General features: G+C 44.2%; 1 protein-coding gene across 2 annotated transcripts in view; it reads left to right on the forward strand.

Moving 5' to 3' along the window:
- SYNE3 (spectrin repeat containing nuclear envelope family member 3) overlaps positions 1 to 23,953 on the forward strand; it is a 96,335-nt gene that overhangs the window by 42,660 nt on the left and 29,722 nt on the right. For both annotated transcript variants that reach the window (XM_081859244.1, XM_081859245.1), the window contains exons 6-15: positions 5,665 to 5,826; positions 7,523 to 7,867; positions 8,147 to 8,283; positions 12,258 to 12,432; positions 14,356 to 14,538; positions 14,721 to 14,864; positions 16,412 to 16,546; positions 19,090 to 19,251; positions 20,666 to 20,829; positions 22,971 to 23,094. In XM_081859244.1, the coding sequence (XP_081715370.1) occupies positions 5,665 to 5,826; positions 7,523 to 7,867; positions 8,147 to 8,283; positions 12,258 to 12,432; positions 14,356 to 14,538; positions 14,721 to 14,864; positions 16,412 to 16,546; positions 19,090 to 19,251; positions 20,666 to 20,829; positions 22,971 to 23,094 (1,731 nt within the window). The remainder of the gene's footprint in view (positions 1 to 5,664; positions 5,827 to 7,522; positions 7,868 to 8,146; positions 8,284 to 12,257; positions 12,433 to 14,355; positions 14,539 to 14,720; positions 14,865 to 16,411; positions 16,547 to 19,089; positions 19,252 to 20,665; positions 20,830 to 22,970; positions 23,095 to 23,953) is intronic.

Genomic DNA, 23,953 nt, shown 5'->3' on the forward strand with positions numbered 1-23,953 from the left:
CCTCCACTGTCTCTTTCTTCTGGTCACGGATTCTGCCGGTCATCTCTGCCAGTCCCATAAATTCAGTCACCTTGGTCTGCCATTCTTCCAGAGTAGGTAATTCTTTAGTCTTCCAATACTTCGCCAAAAGGATTCTTGCTGCTGTTGTTGCGTACATAAAAAAGGTCCTATCTTTCTTTGGTACCAATTGGCCGACCATGCCCAAGAGAAAAGCCTCCGGTTTCTTTACAAATGTCCACTTAAGGATTTTCTTAATTTCATTATAGATCATTTCCCAGTAGGCCTTAATCTTTGGGCAGGTCCACCAAAGGTGATAAAAAGTTCCTTCACATTCATTACACTTCCAACAGTTGTTATTGGGCAAATGATATATCTTTGCAAGCTTGACTGGGGTCATGTACCACCTATAGATCATTTTCATTATGTTCTCTTTCAGGGCACTACATGCCGTAAATTTAATACCTGTGGTCCATAACTGCTCCCAGTCAGCAAACATAATATCATGACCAATATCTTGTGCCCACTTAATCATGGCTGATTTAACCGTTTCATCTTGTGTGTTCCATTTTAGCAGCAGATTATACATTCTAGACAAATTCTTAGTATTGGGTTCTAGCAATTCTGTTTCTAACTTTGACCTCTCCTTCTGAAATCCTAGTTTTCTGTCCTGCTTAAAAGTTTCATTAATCTGGTAATAATGTAACCAGTCTCGGACTTTAGGTTTCAATTTCTCAAAACTCTGTAGTTTCAACTTTTCACCATCATATTCTATAATTTCACAATATTTTGGCCAGTCTGTATCCATGTTCAATCTTTTTACCGCCTTAGCTTCCATTGGTGACAGCCACCTGGGGGTTTTACTTTCAAACAAATCTTTATATCGATTCCATACATTATACAATGCTTTCCTAATAATATGATTTTTAAAATTTCTGTGTACCTTTACCTTGTCATACCATAAATATGCATGCCAACCAAAACTATTATCATAACCTTCCAAGTCCAGAATATCTGTATTCTCAAGAAGTAGCCATGGTTTCAGCCAGCAAAAAGCTGCTGCTTCATAATAAAGTTTTAAGTCCGGCAGGGCAAAGCCCCCTCTATCCTTTGCATCAGTCAAAATCTTGAATTTAATTCTGGGTTTTTTGCCCTGCCAGACAAATTTAGATATATCTTTCTGCCACTTCTTGAAACAGTCCATCTTATCTAAAATTTGCAATGTCTGGAACAAAAACAACAATCTCGGCAATACATTCATCTTAATTACAGCAATTCGGCCTAACAAGGAAAGTCTCAATCTTGACCATATATCGAAATCTTTCTTCACTTCAGCCCAGCATTTCTCATAATTATCTTTAAATAGATTCACATTCTTAGATGTTAAGTTCACCCCCAGATATTTTACCTTTTTAGTAATTTCCAAACCCGTTTCTCTTTGAAAACTATCTTTTTCCCCCACCGTGAGATTTTTTTCCAACACCTTTGTCTTGTGTTTATTCAATTTAAAACCTGCTACCTGACCAAATATTTCAATAAGTTCCAAAACTCTTTTTGTGCTAGTTTCTGGCTGTTGTAGTGTCAAAACTAGGTCATCTGCAAATGCTCTTAGCTTATAATGTTTAGTTCCGACCTGTATACCTTTAACCAGCTGGTCTCTTCTAATCATGTTAAGGAAAACCTCCAGTACCGATATAAACAATAGAGGGGAAATTGGGCATCCCTGTCGTGTCCCTTTCTCTATTGGAATTTCATCCATAACCATACCATTTACAATAAGTTTGGCCTTTTGCTCAGAATAAATTGCACTTATACCATTTTCAAAGTTCTTGCCTACCCCCATTCCTTGGAGATTCCTCTTCATAAAACTCCAACAAATATTGTCAAAGGCTTTCTCTGCATCCACAAAAATCAAAACAGCTTTTCTATTTATGTCAGTTTCCAAAAGTTCTAGAATATCTATAATATTCCTCACATTGTCTGACAAATGCCTGCCTGGTAGAAAGCCTGTTTGGTCCCTGTGAATCTCCTCTAACAGCACTTTTTTGAATCTTTTTGCTAGAATGTCTGCAAAAATTTTATAATCCACATTCAAAAGTGATATAGGGCGGTAATTCTTGACTTGATGTTTCTCAGTTTCTGTCTTTGGTATAAGTGAGATGAATGCTTCCTTCCACGATTCGGGAGCCTTTTTCCCCTCCAAAATTTGGTTGCAGACTTCTTTCAATGGTTGTATTAACCAATCCTTCAATACTTTATAATATCTCGTAGTTAATCCATCTGGTCCTGGTGATTTTCCCAGCTTCATATCCTGGATGGCACTCTCTATTTCTTGGTCTGTAATTTTCTCGTTTAAACTCCTTCTGTTGTTTTCAGAGATTTTTGATAGTCCGTATTTTCCAATAAATTCTTCTATCTCCTGTTCATTTTTTGGCCCTTGTTTGTATAATTTCTTAAAGAAACTTTGAAAACAATTACTTATCTCATTTGGTTTATTAATAGACTTCCCATCTACTTCGAGTGATGTCACTGTGTTCAATTTTTGTCTCTTTTTCAGTTGCCAAGACAGTAGCTTCCCACATTTATCTGCAGATTCAAAAGTCTTTTGTCTCATTTGTTTAATTTTCCATTCTATTTCCTGGTTCGTCAATTCCATATATTGTGTCTGATAGAATTTTATTTCTCTTAATATCTCCTGGGATTTAGGCTTAGATCTCAATTTCTTCTCCCCTTCTTTTATTAGATTCCAAATTTTCTCTTTCTTCTCATTCTGCTTTTTCCTCTTTATTGAATTCTGTTGTATTAGGAAGCCACGCATCACGGCTTTACTTGCGTCCCAAATGATTCTTTTTTCTGTGTCTGATCTCAAATTGATCTCGAAGTAGTCTTTAAGTGTTTCTTGGGCCTTTTTGCAAATTTCCCCATCTCCAAAGAGAGTGTCATTCATTCTCCATCTAAAGGTTCCAGCTGTTGTCAGTTTCATTTCCATCTTGACAGCATTATGGTCAGAGCAGGTCTTTGGGCAGATTTCTGTTTTTTTAACCTTTGATGCCAGATTACTAGAAATCCATATTTGATCAATTCTAGTCCATGTCATTTTTGCTTCAGAGAAGAAAGTCCCCTCCCTTTCCAGAGGGTTCCTAGTTCTCCAAATATCGATCAGATCCATAGTGTCAGTCAGGTCAAAAAAAGTCTTTGGTAGTCTTCCGTCATTAGATATTGTTTGTCTTTGGGCCTTATCCATGTTTGTAGAGACGACTCCATTCATGTCACCCATCATTATAATTTTAAAGTCCAAAAAGTCCATTAAAGTCTCATGCAACTTCTTAAAGAATTCAGCCTTCCCCTCATTTGGTGCATAAACTCCGACAATCAATATTTTTTCTCCATAAATTTGGATTTCCACTGCCAGGTATCTTCCTTGGTCATCCTTAAAGATCAATTTTGGTTCAAATTTTTCCTTGACATAAATCACAACTCCTCTTTTCTTGACTCTATCTGATGATATAAATTCTTGTCCTAATCTCTTGTTTGTTAAAAGTTTTCTATGTATCCTGGCAATGTGAGTTTCTTGTAAACAGATTACGTCTAGATGTTCCTTCTTTAATAAATGAAATACTTGGCCCCTTTTTCGAGGGTGGTTCAAACCATTGCAGTTCCAGCTGAAGAGTTGCAGAGACATTTTGGTTACTGGGTAGACCTTCCACCGACTGCACCAAGTTGTTGTTCCTCCTCGGTCGGTGCTCGGTTCAGTCCAAATGATAGATTTGAGATGTCCGGTACTTCCTCCTCGCTGACAGTTCCTTTCTGAAGATCCTCTTGATTTCTTTCCAAAAAGATCTCTTTATCCTGGTTTGTTTTTATTTTAATTTTCTTCCCTTTGTAGCTAAAGGACAGCCCTTGTGGAAATTCCCACCTAAATGGGATGTTATTCTTCTTAAGTAGATCAACTAATTCTTTAAATTGAGATCTAACCTCCAAAAAGTATTTAGGAATATCCTTGAAGATTTGAATCTGAGAATTTTTAATGACCAAGGCCTTCTGGAAATGTAGGTTCAATATTTTGTCTCTTTGTTCCTTTGATCCTAAGGTAATTAAACAATCTCTTGGCTTCTTCCCTTGCTTCCTGCCAATCCGAAAGGCTGAGGTTATCATAAATTCATCTTCCTCTCCATCTAGCTCATCATTCCAGAAGTCTTGAAATTTGTCTGTAAGGAATTCCCCGAGCTTGTCCTCTTCCTCTTCTGGAACCAGTCTTAATTTCAGATTCTTACTTTTCCTTTCCAGTTCTAGTAGGGCTAATGCTGAATCATGTTCATGTACTTTTTTTACAATAGGCGCAAACTTTCCTTTGGTTTCTTCAGCAGTGGACCTAGCACTCTCAGCTATTTTCCTTGTTTCCGTAGATTCTTGAACCAAACGGTTTATAGAATCTGTATTAGATGAAATTGTTGTTGTATTCAGGTCTAGTCTTGTTGTCAACTCCGTCAATTTCTTTGAGTTCTCTGTAGACTGTTTAGTGAGTTCTGCAGATTGCTTGGTAAGTACTTCTAGTGACTGATTTATTTTAAGCAGGGCCTGTGTCATTGACTCCATTGATGCTGCTGTTATTTTTTCAAGAAGAGGAAGTGTTTCTAAGCCCTGGGTTGCATTGACGGGCAAACTAAGGGCAAGTGGAACTCTCCCACTGAAATAAAGGTGCAAGTCCAAGCCTGTTTACGGGATTACTTGGAAGAAATTCTTGTTGGGCACAAGGTTGCAGCTGCAGTCAGTTGGACAGTTAATGCCGAAACTTCACAAGTTCCAGTGCGCAACCCCAGCCAACCACAGCCCTTGGGTAGAGAAAGGCTTGCAGAATGATTTCCTTGTACAGTGGTACCTCAGGTTAAGTACTTAATTCGTTCCAGAGGTCCGTTCTTAACCTGAAACTGTTCTTAACCTGAAGCACCACTTTAGCTAATGGGGGCCTCCCGCTGCCGCTGCGCCGCTGGAGCACAATTTCTGTTCTCATCCTGAAGCAAAGTTCTTGACCCAAGGTACTATTTCTGGGTTAGCGGAGTCTGTAACCTGAAGCGTATGTAACCTGAAGCGTATGTAACCCGAGGTACCACTGTACTGCATTTTCATGAGCAAAAAACGGGTAGAAAATTTGAAGGCCCACACAGGCCCCCTGGTGGCTGTGGCCTTCATCTGCATAATAAATTGTGCAAAAGCTAAGTAAGCAGCATTGAAGTGCATTCTTTTTCTACAGATGAAGCGTTTTGAAATTGTGGGTATAAAATGTGGAAATCCAGCATGGATGTTTTGCAGATAGATTTTGGCATGCTAAGCCTTTCTTTTGTTATCTCGCTTTTTCTTTTCTAGAGAATGAAAGACTGTGACCTCACAAGGCCCTTGAAAACCTTGCATTCATTTAATTAAGTGCTTGGTAATTACAGCATCCTCAGGCCTGGAACACACTGTTTTGTTCTTGAGCTGAAGACAGCAAACTGTTTCAAAATTCCCAAAAGCAGCCAAGTGACGGGTGTGTGTGTGTGTGAGCACGAGCACGCGAAGGGGCAAAGGGAAAAGAACAGGCTCTTTGTGTTCTGGGTTTCTCAAAAATGCAAAGTATGAGGACAAAGATAACTTTCGCTTTCGCTGTTTCTGATGTTTCTCTTTTTACAGAGGAGAGTGCAGCTGCTTGAAAAGATAACAAAGGAACACGAGCGATATAAGAGCAACGTGGACCAGTTTCAGCTGTGGCTGACCCAGGTGACAGAGAGATTAAACTCCTGCCTTAGTCAAGAAGCAAAATCGCCAGCAGAGAACAGAATTAAGTCATTGCAGGTACTTGAACAGTGTCAGGGCTTTCTGTCGCGAGCGGAAAGCTTTACTCCTATTTCCTCGTCCATCCATGAGCAGGTGTATGAAATGCATGTTCTGAAAGAGCTCATGTGTTCCACCCAAACAGAAGCCTCCATTTCAAAGATCCCATTCCTCTGCAGCTTTGAAGCTCACAAGGCAGCCTTGGGGGAGGTTGCCTGGTCTACCTCACATGGTTGTTGTGAGGAAATTTTTTTTTAAAAAAAGAAGAGATATTGTGCCGGTGTTGGAGCCCTCAACGCTTGAATGTGCCAGAATGTGCAGGACAGGCATTTTCATGTGGCATCCTTGAGCAACTGTTGTTGTTGTTGTTGCTGCTGTTGTTGTTGTTGTTGTTGTTGTTATCACTACTACTACTACTGCTACCACCTCACCCATCTGGCTGGGTTTCCATAATAAATAATAAAATAAATAATAAATATTATTATTATTTTGACATAATAAAACGTCAAACATTAAAAACTTCCCAATAAAGCCTGCCTTCAGGTGCCTTCTAAAAGTTGTGTAGTTCTTTATCTCCTTGACATTCCCCAGGGAGGGCATTGAGAAGGCCCTCTGCCTGGTTCCCTGTAACCTAACTTCTCAATGTCAGGGATCCGCCAGAAGTCCCTCGGAGCTGGACCTCAGTACCTCAGCAATTCAGCACAGCCTAACTCCTGAGCACCTCTCCCCATATATACAGTATATATTGGCCCAGTGCTCCAAGCTGCGCCAGGTGCCTGGGTTTAGCTGACATTTTAATTTCCTGCAATGTCCTGGAGCCGCGCTACACTGGGGGCATTCTGGGAAATAAAAATGGTGGTCTGACTTGGTCACATGTTACTGCTCAGAGCACAAACTCCTTGCCTCTAAGTAAGCCCACCGGGGCCAATCAGACAGAAACACACCAGGCCCTGCCTCTGGCCACTTAAATCCCACGTTGGCTCCACCCACTGACCTGTCCCTTGCTCTGACCGCTGACTTGGTGTTCTTCCACATGACCTGCTCATTGGGCATTCATCCTGATTTGCTTGCAGGGAGATAAGACGAAGCTGACTATGTAACGGGCACCCATTCTGGTTTGTTTGCGGGCAGGTTAGATGGTGTTGCGTCAAAGTAAGAGTTATCCCACTCTTTCCTCAGAGCAAAACGTCCAAGTTTTGGGGGAAGTGGGTTAGTTGCACAAGACTTCTCGGTCAGCTGTACTTGCGCAACCTGAATTTGCTGGTATGCGATTGAATCACAGCCAAAAAATAGCAACAACCTGGAAGTGCTCTAGGTATTTTTTAAAAATTGGAAATTGACAACTCTGGGAGGAAGAGCATTTAAAACGAAATATTTATTAGCATTATTTGGGGAAGGGCCATAGCTCAGTGGGTAGAGCCTTGCATGCAGAAGGTCCTGGGTTCAATCCTGGCTTCTTCAGGTAGGGACTCCTGCCTGAAACCCTGGAGATCAACAGACAGAAAGTTCTGAGCTGGATGGGCCAATGGGTCAGACTCAGAACGATGCAGTTTCCTATGTACCTGAGTGTGAATGGTAGTAGTAGTAGTAGTAGTAGTAGTAGAATTGTAGAGTTGGAAGCAACTCCCAAGGTTAATCTAGTCCAAGTAGTCCTGGGATGTCGTAGTAGCAACCTTGTCCCTCTATGTAACTCTTTCTGAACCCCTTTCTCCTGTAGGACATTGCCAAAGATGTGAAGAGTGGGGAAAAGAAATGGCGACATCTTGAAGCTCAGTCTACAGGTGTGATGCAGAACACCTCCCCGCTGGGAGCCGAGAAGTTGAAAGAGGAGCTTGAAGATCTGAAGAAAGCCCTGGAGAAGCTGAAGGTGGTCAGCGCTGAGGAAGAAGAGAGGCTGCTGAAGAGCCTTAAATCTGAAAACGCCTATCATTCGCAAGCCAGGCTCTTGGAAGGTGAGGTCCAGGACTTCCGTAAAAGCCTGAAGAGATTAGGAAGCACCTTTGAATCAGATGACAGAGTGAGAGGCAACGAAGACTTAATCACTCTGTGGAGAAAATTCATGGTGAGTGATTATTTTGTCAGGGACAGACAGGGAACAAGGAAATTGTTAAGTCTGTATTATCCTGCCGGCCTTTCTTATCTACACTTATACATGCCCATGTGATTGAAGTATGCAAACTTGTTTTGCTCAGGGAATTTTAAGAGCAATAGGGAAGCAATCTGGAACAAGAAAATTGCCTTTTTCTAGATAAATGCAGAATAAAAATATATGCAAATGTGCCCAGTAAGATAAATTGATTTGATGTGTGCATTTTAAATCATAATACCTTTGTGTTTTAAGGCAGCAAAGGCAACTCTCGCAGCAGAGGAATCAAAGGTTGAGAGACTGAAGGCTCAGCTGAAGGATTTGTTCAGGTTTTCGCAAGACACGCAAGCACTTTCCGAAAGCATGATAGGCCTAATACGGGAATATCAAAGGTATTTGGGGGGAACGAGGAGGACAGGAACAAATAGCCGTTGAAAATAAACTATACCTGAGAAGAGTTGGTATTTCCCCAGCCACTCTGGGCTGCTCCCAATCAAGTATTAAAAACAATACAGCATTAAATATTAAAAACTTCCCTGAACAGGGCTGCCTTCAGATGTCTTTTAAAGATAGGATAGCTACTTATTTCCTTCACATCTGAAGGGAAGATGTTCCACAGGTTGGGTGCCACTACCGAGAAGGCCCTCTGTCCGGTTCCCTGTAACCTTATTTCTCGCAATCAGGGAACTGCCAGAAGGCCCTCGGTGCTGGATCTCAGTGTCTGGGCTGAATGATGGGGGTGGAGATGCTCCTTCAGGTATACAGGATGGGGGAGGGGGGAGGCGAACCATTTGGCTTCTATCCAGGCAGCAAAATGTCTTGGATCACTATTTCACATCTGGCTCTGTTTGGTGGGATATTCATGCAAAGCTACGCTGTACCAAGTCAGTCCACTGGGTCATCTAGCGCAATATATTCACTATGCTCCATCTCCACGGCCTTGGGTGTTATGCCTCTGAATACCACTTGTTGAGACTCCCAGGTGGGCAGAGTGATGTTGCGTTCATGTCTAGCTTGCAGGCTTCTCAGAGGCATCTGCTCGGCCACTGTGAGAACAGGATGCAATAGTCGATGGACCATTGTCCTTGTGTCCATCTCTGTAGCAGAAAGAGGTCAAGTGGGAGATCCCATTATTGGATACATGGGGAAAGTGTTGGTGGCAAGAGTCTTCCTTTTGCTGCTGACCCTTAAATGTTTATTGGATAATATAAGTCTTATGGCAGCACCTCACCAGGATTTCAGAAAGGGTCTTCTCAGCCCTGTGTGGAGATGCAAGGGAAGAAATCTTGGGCCTGCAAAGCAAATTGCTCTCTCACTAAGCTATGGTCCTTCCTTGAAGTACTGGGTGGTTCTGCCACATACCTGGGATGTGACCTAAATAAGCCTTTTGGTCTTTTCCAAACTTACTAATCGGTGTTCTGGTGCTGGAGCACATCAGCAGCATTTAGTTGTTAGAAAGACTCACAAACACCCCTGTCTAAAATCCAGCACAGCCAATGGCAGTAAATGTAGACGATGTGAAGCTGGAAAGACCAGTGGTCTGACTTAGGGTATAGTATCTTCCCATCTACTGCTGCTTAACCCAGCTCACCTGCCATTAGTGCCGAAACAGACTGTCATTTCATTTTAAAATATCAAAGCGGTTAATCTATAATAGGAATCACACAAATATTAAAGCAGATCACCAGCTGACTATTGTGGGAAATGTAACCCCCCCCCCCACCTTACATGTCTGTATAAGCCTGGCAGCAAGGAATTTTTCCCCACCAACCTTTTAAAGTTAATGCAGAGAGCACCTGCTGAATCCCTGCTGGAAGAGTTTTCCACAGAAATAGGCAATGACGCTGAATGGCTCAGTTTTGTGTTGGTGTCAATTGAGGATTTTTCCACCCTATAATCAAGCGGTATATCAATTTTTAAAAGTAATAATAATAATAAATGATAAATAAAAACTTCAGAGGCAAACACCGAAGCTCCTACAGACGATCTCAGCAATGGTGCTGAGATATAAGTGCTTAGAAAGTCCCTGCAATAACCTGGACGTAAGTTGTTCAGGGCTTTGCAGATTAAAACTAAGGCCTTGAACCTAGCTCAGTAGTGAGTAGGTAGCCAGTTTTAAATCACATCATTTGTTCCAGTGGCAAGGGAGGGTGGGAAGAAGGATGCTTCTCCTCTCGCTACCTTGCATGGCATCCTGCCCTCCTTCCTGTCTATTCTGAATGTCAGGTGTTGGCAGTCTGCTTTGAAAGTTGAGCAAAACCACTTCTCCTGCTTGCCTGGGTGACATCTGTCCTAAGAGCCAGCTTGCTCTGTAGGTCACTTTTAGTGCTGTTAGTCTCTAGGTTAGGGCTGCCCATTTATACTTCGGATCCTTATCTTGAAATGTTCTGTGCCTTGTTTGCCGTGCTTGAAGACAGACAGTACAGAGGTAGCAGTAACAGTAGTGAATTGCTAGGCATGGCCCTTCTCTCCAGTTTTGCTGGGCTAATTTCTTTCCCGTCATAGATTTTTGGGTACACCTATCCTGCCAGTTTCTAACAGCCAACCTCCTGTTTCCTACTTACATTCAGTTGGGATAGGCAGGAAATCCAGCCTCTCTCTCTCTCTCTCCCTCTCTCTCTCTCCGTCTCCCTCTCCCCCGAGCTTTGGCAAAAGACTTGCACTTCCAGGCTAACTGGAATCAGGAAGTGACGAGCATATAGCCCACACCTTTCCATACTTGGAGGAAAGATCGTCGGGTTTCGCAAAGGCGCAGTTAATTTTGTTTGCGTCTGAAAAGCTGTCTTCCTTATGTCAAGTGCAGAGCACGCTGGCAAGCTGAAAGAGGTTTGTCTTTATTAAATGGGTCGTTTCAAGAAGGCAGTTCAGATTTTAGGAAGCAAGTCTGGGATGCTTTCCAATGAGGAGTAGCAAGGAAAAAGAAAACTCCCAACGTTTGCCAACGCAGAAAAAACAGATTGCTGCCAGCTCGCTGCTTTGCAGGAAGTGGCAAATCCTTAAGGGGCAGAAGCGGAAGAACACCAAAGGTAGTTGTCGCAGGGCCTCTCATCCTCCAAAACTAGTTTGAGGGCAACCTCCTCTTATTGTATACAAAGGGAAATGAGAATGTTGCTGTGTGGTGTCAAGTGAGATGAAAACTCCTCACTGTCTCTAGTTTAGCTAAAACAAAAGGTTTCTCTCAGGGAGAATTAACACCCAGGAGATGTTTTCTCCAAAGATGTTTCTCCATTAAGATTGGCAGCTGCATCTGGCCAGGTTCCATCCAGCTAGAAAAAAGTGTTTTGCCAAGTGTTTGTAAAGCACCAAGTAGATTCTGATTTGGGGAAGTCGTTGCTGGTTTCTGCCTGTCTAGGTCGGAGGGGGAGGGGCATAGCTCAGTGCTGGAGCACCTGCTAGGCATGCAGAAGATTCCGGATTCAATCTCCAGCATCTCCAGACAGGGCTGGGAGGGACCTCTTACTGTAACCCTTGAGAGCCACTGCCAGACAGTACTAGCCATGATGGTTGTGCTCTGCCTCCACTGCCAGAGGCTTTATCCTTCTGAATTCCTGTTGCTGGGAATCGCAGGTGGGCAGAGCGCTGTTGCACTCATGTTCTGCTTACAGGCTTCCCACAGGCATCTAGTTGGCTGCTGTGAGAACAGGATGATGGGCCTGATGCAGCTGTTCTCCATGTAGACAATGCTGTGGTAGGCGAACCAGTGGTCTGTCTCGAGCGATCTTTGTTCCAGTTGCACAGGCCCGCTTATGGTAATTCCACATGGCAGGTGCACCAGGAAGGAATGTGCATCTTGGCATCTTGTTATCTTAAAAATAAAGTAAAAAAGGTTTTGTTGTTCCTCTGAGTAGCAGAGGCAGCTGCTCAGAAGCAAGAAAACGGGTTTATTATGAAGCAGAGACTGAACTGCCTTGTGTCAAAAAAGCAAAGCACAGAGGGCATTGACCATTTGGCTTCCAGTGTAAAGGAAAAGCCAGGCCTTTCTCCCTCTCTCTCCCTCTCTCTCCCTCTCTCTCTCCCTCTCTCTCCTTCAGCTTTGTAGCGTAGTTGAAATATACTCAGAGTCGAGAGTGGATGTCATGCTCTTTATTCAGCTCATAGTGGTGAGGAGGAATGGAATTTCCCCCAGAATGTCTGTTTATATACATTATTTACACAATTGGTCCCACGTGATTGGTTAGTTCTGGGATTCTCCTGTAGACCAATCAGGTTGCAGATTCACTTCTACCTGGAGCTGGATTGGGTGGCTCCTGTGGACCAGTCAGACTGCTGCATTCTGAATCTTATTGTTCTAGGACCAATCAGATTGCTGCATTTTGGATCCTATTCAGCTGAGTACATAACAGTAGTTCTATGTCTGTTTTTGCAGCCTGAAGCAGAAGACCTTTAAAATGAGCACCGAGACTGAGACGGAACTGAGGCAACGCTTTCAAAACCCCGTGAGAGAGTTCCAGCTGTGGAAGCCATCGGCTCAGAGGCTCCTGGACACTGCGGCAAATGTCTCTGACCCGGCCTTGACAGATGCTTTTCTGCATCAGATAGAGGTGACAAGATTCTCTGCAGTTCTTGAAAGCCTAAAACTTGGTCAAGCACAGAACCTGTTTGTGTTCACACACACACACAAATAATTTGCTGACAAGGAGACGTGACACTGATGTTTCTGCAACTACTGGGCAGCCCCCGTTAAAGGAAGGCTTCTCTGTTACTATAGGAAACAACATTTATTATTAAATCATTACATGCTGCTTAATTCCCGGATGGCTCCCAAGCCATTTCGCGAAACATAAAACCAATTGCCCAATGTTGTTAAAATACAGAACAATTAAAAACGCACCATAATTAAAATGCACAATGAAATAGTCCCATTAAAACATAAAAATATAAATGGCCATGATTAAAATGTGCAGCAAGACAACCCCGTTTGTTTTCAACCCACAGTAATGGCTGTCATTATTGACAGTAATGATAAGATCTGGATGCAGCGAAGAGCCCTAAGTCCTGTGCGTGGAAACACAGCTCCCTTTCTCCCCACGTCAGCAGAATCTATCAGTGAGGAATAACAACAACAACAATTTATTTATTTATGCCTCACCCATCTGGCTGGGTTTCCCCAGCCACTCTGGGCAGCTCCCAACAGAATTTTAAAAACACGATGCAACATCAAACATTAAAAACTTCCCTAAACAGGGTTGCCTTTAGATGTCTTCTAAAAGTCCGATAGTTGCTTATTTCCTTGATATCTGATGGGAGGGCATTCCACAGGGCAGGTGCCACTACCAAGAAGGCCCTCTGCCTGGTTCCCTGTAACCTCACTTCTCGCAGTGAGGGAACCATCAGAAGGCACTCAGCGCTGGACCTCAGTGTCCGGGCAGAACGATGGAGGTGGAGACACTCCTTCAGGTATACTGGGCCGAGGCCGTTTAGGTCTTTAAAGGTCAGCACCAACACTTTGAATTGTGCTTGGAAACGTACTGGGAGCCAATGTAGGTTTTTCAGGACCAGTGTTATATGGTCTCGGTGGCCACACCTAGTCACCAGTCTAGCTTCCGCATTCTGGATTAGTTGTGGTTTCTGGGTCACCATGAAGGTGGTTAGAGGTGGACAAGTTGTCTTTTGGGGAAGAATTCCCATCGCTATGATTTTCTCACCAAGCTATCTCTCATAAACAAACCAAGAATCTCAGGCCACGGTTTGAAAGCTATAGAAGATTTAAAACCTTAAACAGCCTGGGGCCAGGTTACTGGTGTGTGCACATAAGAGCAAAAATTCCCTACCAGATCAGGCCAAAGGACCATCGATTCCCAACATCCTATTCTCGCAGTGGCCAACCAAACCTGCAAGCAGAATCTGTATGCAGCAGTGCTCTCCCTACTTGCAATTCCCAGAAAGTGGTATTCTGCTTCCTTCAACGGTTGGAGACAGAACATAGATTCCATAGCCAGTAGCATTTTTTCACCCCAACTAGTACAAATCTACCCAGTCCCTGATATTGAGATCTGAGAGCTCTGCTTTCTGGCCAGTCACCATTGAGAACATTTATACCATCACCTTTTCTCGATGAGCTCACGGTGGCAACCCATGTAAGTTAAAGCAATAACTTAGGAGTTTTAAAAACAAGCTAAGAACAGCAACAGTTGTTATAAAATACCAAACCAAAGGTATTCACTATCACATTCTATTGGACTTGGAAGCAAGGGTTTTATTGGTGGACACAGGACACGGGGCCTTTTTGGTGTTGGCACCGCAGCTGGGGAATTCTCTCTTCAGAGAGATTTGCCCAGCCTGTTCCTGTTTTCAGATGGGCTTTGAAAATGTTTCATTTCCTGGAGGCTTTTATATGCTAGGTTCTCAGATTTTCATGTGCATTGCTGCATTTTTGACATGCGCTGGACTTTAATGGTGGGGTTGGTGTTATTTTGGAAAGCAGGGTACAAATTATTCATGTGAAAATGTGTTCTCCCCTGTAGGCATTTCTGGCCGAAAGCTCCCGCTTTAAGGAGCAGTTCATGATGTTGCAGATGAAGAAAGATTTCCTGGGCAGCATTTTCGAGGCAGAGAGAGCAAAGTCGCTCCTGGCTGAAGCAACTGATGCTGCAAAGGAAACGGAACACTTGCACAAAAGTCTGCTTCAGAGCAAAATCAGGTTGCAGGTGAGACACTTCTATGGACTTTGCTCTTAGGCCACGGGATGAATTCTGCGTTTTGGGACCATGAGTCCTCTTTTATTTGATACACTTGTATGCCTTCATGTGAGTCTGGCAGAGTAAGTAGCGGAAGGCAATCATGCCAAACTGTGTGAAACAAAAAAACAATCTTCTCTCTCTTCGGTTAGGCTTTGGTGTCTCAGCATAAAGACTTTGATGCGGTCTTCGAGCCTTTGCAGAAGAAATTGTCTGCTATCAGAGCCAAGTTGGAGGCAGAGAAGGAACCATTGCCTGACCTGGCGGGCAAAGAAGCCCGGCTGCAGAGGCTACAGGTAATTGGACAATTCCTATTCAGACGAATTCTGTTCTGGTGGATGTCATTACTAAGGCAAAAAAAGAGCACCATCAATCCACAGGGTGTTTTTGTGGAGTCACAGGAGCGAGAGATCCCGTGTAGTGTAGTGGTCAGCGCATTGGATCTGGAGTTGTGGGACTTGGGTTCAAATCCCTACTCAGCCACAGAGCTTACCGGATAGCCATGGGGCCCATCACTCTCTTCCCTTGTGTCTATTCTGCTTTGCAAAGTTGTTCTGAGGATAAAAAGAGAGAGAGCATGTCCACCAGCCTGTCTGTTTGTAGGAAAGGTGGGATAATTGCAATTCCTTCATTTTGAAAGCTGAGACTCTGAGTTTTCCTTACCTCTGTACCATTTCTGTATGTGCACCACTGCACACCTTCTCTGATGTCTTTGCAAGGCTCTCATTCTCTCCTACACATATATAGTAATGTACAGAAGAGACTTCAATGTGACAGTGCTCAAAACCGCTGTGATTAAACAAGAACTCCTCAGTCCCTTCCCCAGCTCCCAGGCTCTCTCTGCCACTAGCTCTGAAGTTTAAAATGTGGCTTGAATTGTATGCTAAGCTGCTGAACTGCGGAGAGTGGTGGTGGTAATAAAAGTTAGAGATGGGTGCTCATCGCCCCTAATGAACGTGTTAGGGCATTCAGGTTCCTGACATATTTGTTTGGTTTGCTGGTGGTACTGTTGTTTGAGCAATTCTGCATATGGCATCATGTAAAAGGCACAACACAGAAAATCCTCACTGTGAGGCTTTTTTCCTGATGTGCCCACTTGCAGGGCAGTTGCTTTGACTGCAGAAGGCTGTTGGTTTAATCCTTGGCATTGCCACTTAAAGGATCTCAGGTAGCAGCTAGACTGGTGACTGGGAGCAGCCGCTGAGCCCATGTAACATATATTAGCTCCCAGTACATTTCTGAGCACAATTCAAGGTGTTGGTGCTGACCTTTAAAGCCCTAAATAGCCTCGGCCCAGTATACCTGAAGGAGTGTCTCTGCCCCCATCGTTTAGTCCAGACACTGAGGTCCAGCTCCGAGGGCCTTCTGGTGGTTCCCTCCCTGTGAGAAGGGAGGTTACAGGGAACCAGGCAGAGGGCCTTCTCAGTAGTGGCACCCTCCCATCAGATGTCAAGGAAATAAACAACTATCTGAGTTTTAGAAGACATCTGAAGGCAGCCCTGTTTAGGGAAGTTTTTAATGTTTGATGTTTTAATCGTGTTTTTAATATTCTGTTGGGAGCTGCCCAGAGTGGCTGGGGAGGCCCAGCCAGATGGGTGGGGTATAAGTAATATATGATGATGATGATGATGATGACAATCATCACCAGGCATTATGCATGAATGGGTGGGACCAGAGCCGGTTGGGAATCCCAACCCCCAATGCCAACTAGTCCCTCCCCCTGATGCCGCCATACATTGCTGACTAGCCCTGCCCCCTGATGCCAATGCTTTCAGGGCAAACATCTCCAGGAAGGGAGACTTCACACGCGGCAACTTGTGCAATGTGAAATCTTCTTCTCCAGGTCATCCAAGGAGACATGACGGAGTGCGCTGTTCAAATCGAAGACCTGGAAAAACTCGCGCAGTCCGACCCAGTGCAGATTAACAAAACCAAGCAGCTTTCCTCCAGCTATCAAATACTGAAGAGGTCTCTGGAGGTAAATCAGGTTTCGCTCAATGTTTTGCTTTGTGGCATAGTTTGCAAAAACACTTTGGTTGCAAAGCAAGGTCAGTGAATGGCGTGGCTCTGGGAGACTTTCAAGGGCCAGATGGAGAGGACTGAAGGGCCTCATTTGGCCCCTTGGCCGAAGGTGGCCCACCACTGCTTTACCTCCCCCACCGCCCCACAGTTGCTATTTTCATTGGCGCTAGTGCAAATAGTAGCGAGGGGCAGCGGCACAATTTTCATTACAATGCCTGCCACAAGCCAAGTCCTGCCTGGGCCTCCACACTTTCTGCTGTGGTTTAAGGTCAAATGCAAAGCCACATTTAACAGTAAGTGTCATTTGCCTCTTAAAGATCACATATTTAGCTTCTGGGGAGCCTGATTCTCTGTGCATATTTGATCCAAAGCAAGTCTAGCTGAGTTCAGTGTCCGGGATGCACTCTCAAGACACTTTAAAAAATGGAACTTTTTGTTGTCGCTACTATGAACCTGGAAGTCTCTGTTCAGTACTTTAAGGCTGCTGATGTGTGGGACATAAAAATCCATCTTGGTGTTTTTCCAAAGCTTTCGGGGGAGGGGGTGTCTCCGCCACTTCAGGCATCGATCTGGCCTTTATATATTGTTGTGCAGAGAATCTTAGTACTAGATCATCCGCACAGTTTATTGCCGGAGGATTATAACCGCTGGAAACAAATAGCGTTATGTAACATAGCGAATCAATTTAGCGTCTAGTGATTTGTTGGTGGGGGAATAAAGGTCTACACTCGTTCTCAAAAGAAACAACAAGCTTGCTGCAATATTTTAGTTTGATGGGCCAACCGAAATCTAAAGGTGGTGATAAAAAATGTACAGTAATGCAGAAATTTGGGGTGGGTTTTCAAGAGGGATAAAGTTGCTTGTAAATGTCAAACTCCTCTTTTAGGAACACTTAAAAAAAAAAAAAAGCACCACCATGAATGAGAACTCCTTTTTTTTTTTTTTTTTAACCCTGCATGGTGGTTTGGCTGTTTAGGTCTGTGGCTTTGAGAAAAGAAAAAAGTGTGCCTTGCAGCACAAAAACATACATATTTCTGTGTGCGTGGGTGTGTTTATTATATATACACACACACAGTGGTACCTCGTGCTGCATACGCTTCAGGTTACATACACTTCAGGTTACAGACCCCGCTAACCCAGAAATATTACCTTGGGTTAAGAACTTTGCTTCAGGATGAGAACAGAAATCATGCTCCGGTGGTGCAGCAGCAGTGGGAGGCCCCATTAGCTAAAGTGGTGGTTCAGGTTAAGAACAGTTTCAGGTTAAGAACAGACCTCCAGAACGAATTAAGTTCTTAACCTTAGGTACCACTGTATATATTTCCTGTGCTGCATCCTACTTCATCAGAAATATAAATAAATGTAAGGATGGGCTGAGCAACCAATTCCATTCCATTCTGGTCTCGCTGTCACTCAGCCATAGGCCTGTTCAAACCCATTGTATGCATTTTGTACACATCTTATGCACACTTCTAGTATGAAATCCAAACTTTCCAGTGCTTTCACCAGTAAAATGTGCATTTTCTATACACCTTCCACATGTTTTAAGTTCTTATTCACCCCCAAAATGCACTGCAATATCCTGAGAAGGGAATAATCTGACCTGGAGTTGCATTCTAATCCACAAATACATTTGAGAGCATCAGTTCAGGTCAGGTCCACTGTGAAAATCGGACCAAGCAAGTTCTCCCTCATCCCCAGCGATACACTTGCATGGTGCATTTTTATTCCTAGAACACCACCGTGTGGCTAGCTTTAAATATGCAAGGGTTCTTTTAATTGCGTGCTGGTTAAAGAAAGCTCTCATTTTACTGCTGATGCAGATGTTACTTTGGTCTGCTATCTACCCTCATTTTTCATTTATGGAAAAGGTTTGCTCCTGCCACCAACTTGCAGCGCAATTGTACTCATATCTACTCTGAAAAAAGTACTGTTGAGTTCAATGTGACTTATTGCAATGTGAGTGTATATAGGACTACAAATAAGGCTCCACCTGCACTATACATTTAAAGCAGTATCACACCACTTTAAGCAGGCATTTTAGCACAAATTTCTCCCAATAAACAAACCCGTGTGCACAAACATTTTCTCCTAATGCAATGAATTTGTGTATGTTACTTTCAATTACATCTTCATTTTTATGCACGTTTTCTCCTAAAATCTGCATTTTCATAAACATTGTTTTTTTGGCAAATTGCGTTGCAAAATCTGGATAAGTGTGAATTATTTTGAAGGATGGCTCAACTGTGTTTTGGTTTTCATATCATTTTAGAAAGTGCTGGTTTGATGCATGTGGTTTTAAAATCATCAAATCAAATTTCTCCCCCATCTCAAGGAGTGTCAGAATGAAACCTGGAGCTGCGTTGCAGCCCAGGACTGTGCAATATGCAGGGAGGCCTATGGCACCATCCTTGCTCACTAGGAGATAACAAGGAGGGCCACTAAGATATCTCTGTTGTGACTGATTACTGATGTGGTTCTCCCTGATGTTCTTTGTAGAACATGACAGCCCAGAGCAAGCACCACGTCCAAGTCCACTGGACATTTAATGACAAATCGTCAGATCTCCTGCAGTGGCTGACGGTGACCAAGCAGAAGTTGGAGTCCTATCAGGATGGCAACGGAGGGTGGAAAACGAACAACAGGGCTTTGGACTTGGAGGTGAGGATCATTTATTTCCTTGTGATGTCATGACCATGCTGTGCAGGTGGCAAATCCGCCTGCCCCCACCTGGTGTCCTCCAGGTGTTTCTGACTACAACTCCCATCAGCCCTAGCCAGCATGGCAAATGGTCATGGGTGGAGAATATTGTAGTCCATCGACATCTGGAGGGCCACAGGTTCCCTATCCTTGGTTTAGAATGAGGGTGAGGAACCTCAGGCACAAGGCCTAATGTGGCCCTCCAAGCTTCTCAGTCTGGCCCTTGGGACTGCCTCCAGATCACATCCATTCCTCAGTCACACGCTTGCCAAGCCACACTTCCCACCAGCCCTTGCTCTGTGCCCTTCTCAAGCAATAAAGGCTCTCACTTCTGGGAGGAAAGGGTGGAGAAGTGTGAATGTGTGTGCAGAAGCCCTTGACTTTTGCATGACTGAAATGTAACCTGCTGTACAAAACAAAGAATTAAATCCATTGACCCACACCCACCTTTGCCTCTGGCTGGCATTTCCAACCAACCTTGCACCCCTAAAATGTTGCCCTCAAGGAAACACAGCTGAAAGGGGTTCCCCATCCTGGGTACAGATGGATCCATGGGTGATCTAGCTTGGGGTCCTCTTCTGTTTCCATTTACAAAAGCATCACCTGTGCATAGACTGTTAGCATCCATCTGTTGGAGAGTTACAGCGTCTGCTGTACCTGTAGAGACTGATTCTGGAGAGACATGTTTTGTTGCATCTGGGGCAGATGAAGGCGTCCAGTTGTGCTGCTGCATGGCGTTTTTTCTCTCTGTGCTCCTCCCAGTGGCAATTCCTCCTCTGTTCACTTCTGTGGATGCACAGCCTGTCTGTCTGTTTCATGGCACTGTGGTTGTCTGCAAGGATTCCCATAGGGTGGGGTTAATGTTGCCAGTCTTCATGCCACGTTTGCAGACATCTTTGTAATGCAGAGCTGGTCTACCACCGGGCCTAGTGCTGGAAGCCAGCTCCCCGTAGAGCACATCCTTGGGGATCCTGCCATCTTCTATTCTGTGGACATGAACAAGCCAGCGTAGATGTTGCTGAGACAGGAGTGCAGAATGTGGGCTTGGGAGACCACGCCTTTGTTTGAGACTCTTTCCTGCTATATGATGCCTCAAATCTTCCTGACACAGTGCATATGGAAGGCATGGAGGCATCACTCCTGGTGGGTGTAAGTTGCCCACGACTCACTTCCATAAAGCAGCATGCTCAAGATGCAAGCCTGGTAGACCTTCATCTTGGTGTTGGACATTAGCATCACATTCTTCCATACCCTTTTGGAGAGGCAAGCCATTGCTGCAGCTCCCTTGCCAATATGCTTGTCCGGCTCAGCGTTGATGGAGAGATACTTTAGTGGCATCTACATGATTCTGCGTGTTGTGCCTTGTGCCTTTCAGAGGCTACAAAGTGAGTTTCCAGACAGAGAGATTCAGCTGCACCTCACTGAAGCCCACGGGCAGCTGGTGGCAGAAAACTCTTCGTTGGAAGGTGCTGAGAACATCCGAACCAAAGTGAAGAGGCTAAAGGAATCTTTTGAGTCTCTTGAAGACATGATGTCAAGGTAGGCGGATAGGCAGTTCTGATGTTTTGCACTCCAAGTTGGCTGGCACAGAGGGTGGACGGAGTGAAAGGGCAAGCAAAGCCGTGGTTGCGTTATTAGCTCCCATTTTCTCAACACTTTGAAAGGTCTGTGTGGTTTGTGGGCTTCCAAGAGGCAACTGCTTTGTTAGCGTGAGAACAGAGTGCTAGACCAATTAGCCTTTGAGCTGTTCCAGCAAGGCTCTTCTTATGCATTTCCAGTTTGAGGCCTGCTGATCCTCATTTGGCAATGTTGTTCAGCCTTGCAAATAAGCCCACTAAAGTTACTAGCTTGCAAAAGTTGCTGGCTGTGGCAGAGGCTTCCCTCCTCTGCCACTCAGCTCAGTTTCTTTTTCTAGTTGCAGAGGAGCGATGGAGAACTCTGTTCCTCCTCCACCAGCCTGTTCATTCACCTGCCGGCAATGCCACGTTGCCCATGGCTACTCAGCAAGTGCTTAAGTAACAGTTCTGATATAGACACGGCACAGGAAGCAGCAGACAGAGTGGCTTCCTTTCTGAGTAACTGCTGCATGAAAGCTCCAAAATACTGCAGCAGTGGTTCTAGTGTGGTTAAACTGTTTCTCTAAATGCACCCCACAGTTTATAAAGCTGTATCTTGGTAACAAAGGAACCCAGCAGCGTTTGTGCTCTATGGAAGCCTACAAGCAGGAACCAGTTCTCTTCCAATAGGCCCTTTTTATTTTCTGAAGTAGAGAGACGTTTCTGTTTTCATAAGGTATATTTAAAGTACATTTTCCCACACTCCCACAAATCTTAGGAACTGTAGTTTTCCCCTCTCAGAGCTACAATTCCCAGGGTTCTTTGGCTCGGGGGAACGTATGCCGTAAATATATTACCGGTATGTTTTTATATATGTTGGAAGCCACCCAAAGTTTCTGGGGCAGGGCACAAATTATTATTATCATCATTATCATTATTATTGTTAACAGTGCTTTTTCCTGGAGGGACGCAGGGGTGCACATACCCCTAAACATTTTGTGAATCTGGCCTCGTTGAGGGGCAGTATTTCAATGAGTAGGAAAATGAGAGTAGCCCTGAACATTTTTTTTAGAAAAAAGCACTGATAATTTTAATAATAATAATGCATACCGTGTACATAGCCATAAACTTAAATGATCTTCCCACACTTAACCCTTTTCTGTGTGTGTGCTTCTGCTCCAATATTTAATCACTTAAGCTCCAATAATTCAGCATTAATTTTTAGATCTTTCCCAATGCTGCTGAATAATACCATCTAAGTCTTTATGAATCACTGTGGGGTTCTGGGAATTTGAGCTTTCGCCCCCTTTCCTTTATCCATAACTTTCCTGGCAAGTTGTATGCTTTTCTCCTTTGCCCAGACTTCTACCCCCCCCCCCACTTTCCAATCTAAGTAGCTCTTTCTTTCCCTACCTCCTGAGCCTGTCAGGTTTCCTCATCAGTTCAGAAACCAGCCGCGGATTGTAACCATTTCCTAATCACAGCTAGGAGCGCTCTGCTAGAACAATCCCCTGGAAAGTAACGATCCATTTAAAAAGTGGCCTTAAAACGGCAAGACCACGTCCAGGGAGAATAAATAAAACCCACTGGCAGGAACTTGTCACGGTATCTTTTACATCTCTGCTTCGTCCTGTGATGCTGCTGTGCTTGTGCTGTTTGGGAGCTGGTGGTTCAGTTGCTAGAGAACGTCAGAGAAAGCTTATCCAAGCAAGGTCATCCATGAATCAAGATGAAGGCAGGGATTTAATGCCTCACTCTTCTGGTCGTTCCCAGTGCAAGAATTTCTGCTTGCCAGACAGAATGGTCTCCCCCTCTCCTCCCCCTGTGCACTCATCTCGGGGTTCTCCTATCCTTCTGGAGTGGATTAGGGGGGTTCTAACTACTCCATGCTTCTTCCATCCCTCCTTCTCATCTGACTGCTCCCTCAAGGACACCAGCTCAGGGCTCATGACAATATCGGCCACAGCTTCAACACACTATGTAGCCCATAGGAATCTTTAGTAAGCTTAACGGTTTAGTTGGTGGTCCCAGGATGAATAAGGGAGGCAGTGGAGTTTTATAAATGTTACAAGCCTTAGCTTAACTATCTCTCCTCTCCCCTCCCCTTCTTCGGTTTGACCATAGTCTCCTCCAGAAAATCTACCCAAACAGGACAACGGTAGATGCCGGCAAGAAAACAAACTTTTCAGCCAACCTGTCATCCCATGGTTTTGCCATTCGCTCTACAGAAGATCTCAACCACTCCTGGGTGAGAAAAGCATTTCAGTCACCTTTTTGCTATGACTTAAGTTTTGTGCAACAGGGCTGGCGAAGGAATGGGTCTGAGCCTCTGTAGTAATTTCACGGCTGGGGTCATAAAGGTGAGAACCTGTTTCAGCCAGAGCGCTGTGTTCCCTTGTGTTCCCTTGCTTCTCCAGACACTAGGTCAGGGCTTCTCAAACTTGGGTCTCCAGCTGCTGTTGAACTACATTTCCCATCATCCCTAACCACTAGTCCTGCTAGCTAGGGATGATGGGAGTTGTAGTCCAAAATCTGCTGGAGACCCAAGATTGGGAAACCCTGCTATAGTTCTCACCAACTTCTGAGGGTGGAAATCAGATTGACTCAGATTTGCCTTTCTCAGGAAGTGCATTGTAGATTTGTACCCGTGTAAGATGCTAACTATCTCCGTTCAGTGTATGCAATATGAACTGGGCTCTTCTGTCTGTTATTTTTGCTTTGCCCAACTGATGCTTGGTAGGGAGAACAGTGTGTGTGTGTGTGTTTCACAAACTCAGGTCTACCACAAAAGCTGCTCTGCTGCACCCCCTAAGCTGGCCTGTTTGCTCACAGTTACAGTGGCAGATGCTGTCCGGTTGCCAGTGTGGAACTGATATTAAACTGCCAGCTCAAAGCTCTTCTCTTTTGCATTGTACTGCGAACATAGGAAGCTGCCTTAATTTGAGTCAGTCCATTGGTCCATCGAGCTCAGTAATGTCCACACTGACCGACAGCAGCTTTCCAGGTTTCAGGTTGGAGTCTTTCCCAACAGTACCTGGAGATACCTGGGAGTGAACTTTCTGCAAACAAAGCAGCTGCTCTACCACTGAGCATTGGCCCTTTCACCA

This window comes from Podarcis erhardii (assembly GCF_964252035.2).
Source record: "Podarcis erhardii genome assembly, chromosome: 1".
NCBI lineage: Eukaryota > Metazoa > Chordata > Lepidosauria > Squamata > Lacertidae > Podarcis > Podarcis erhardii.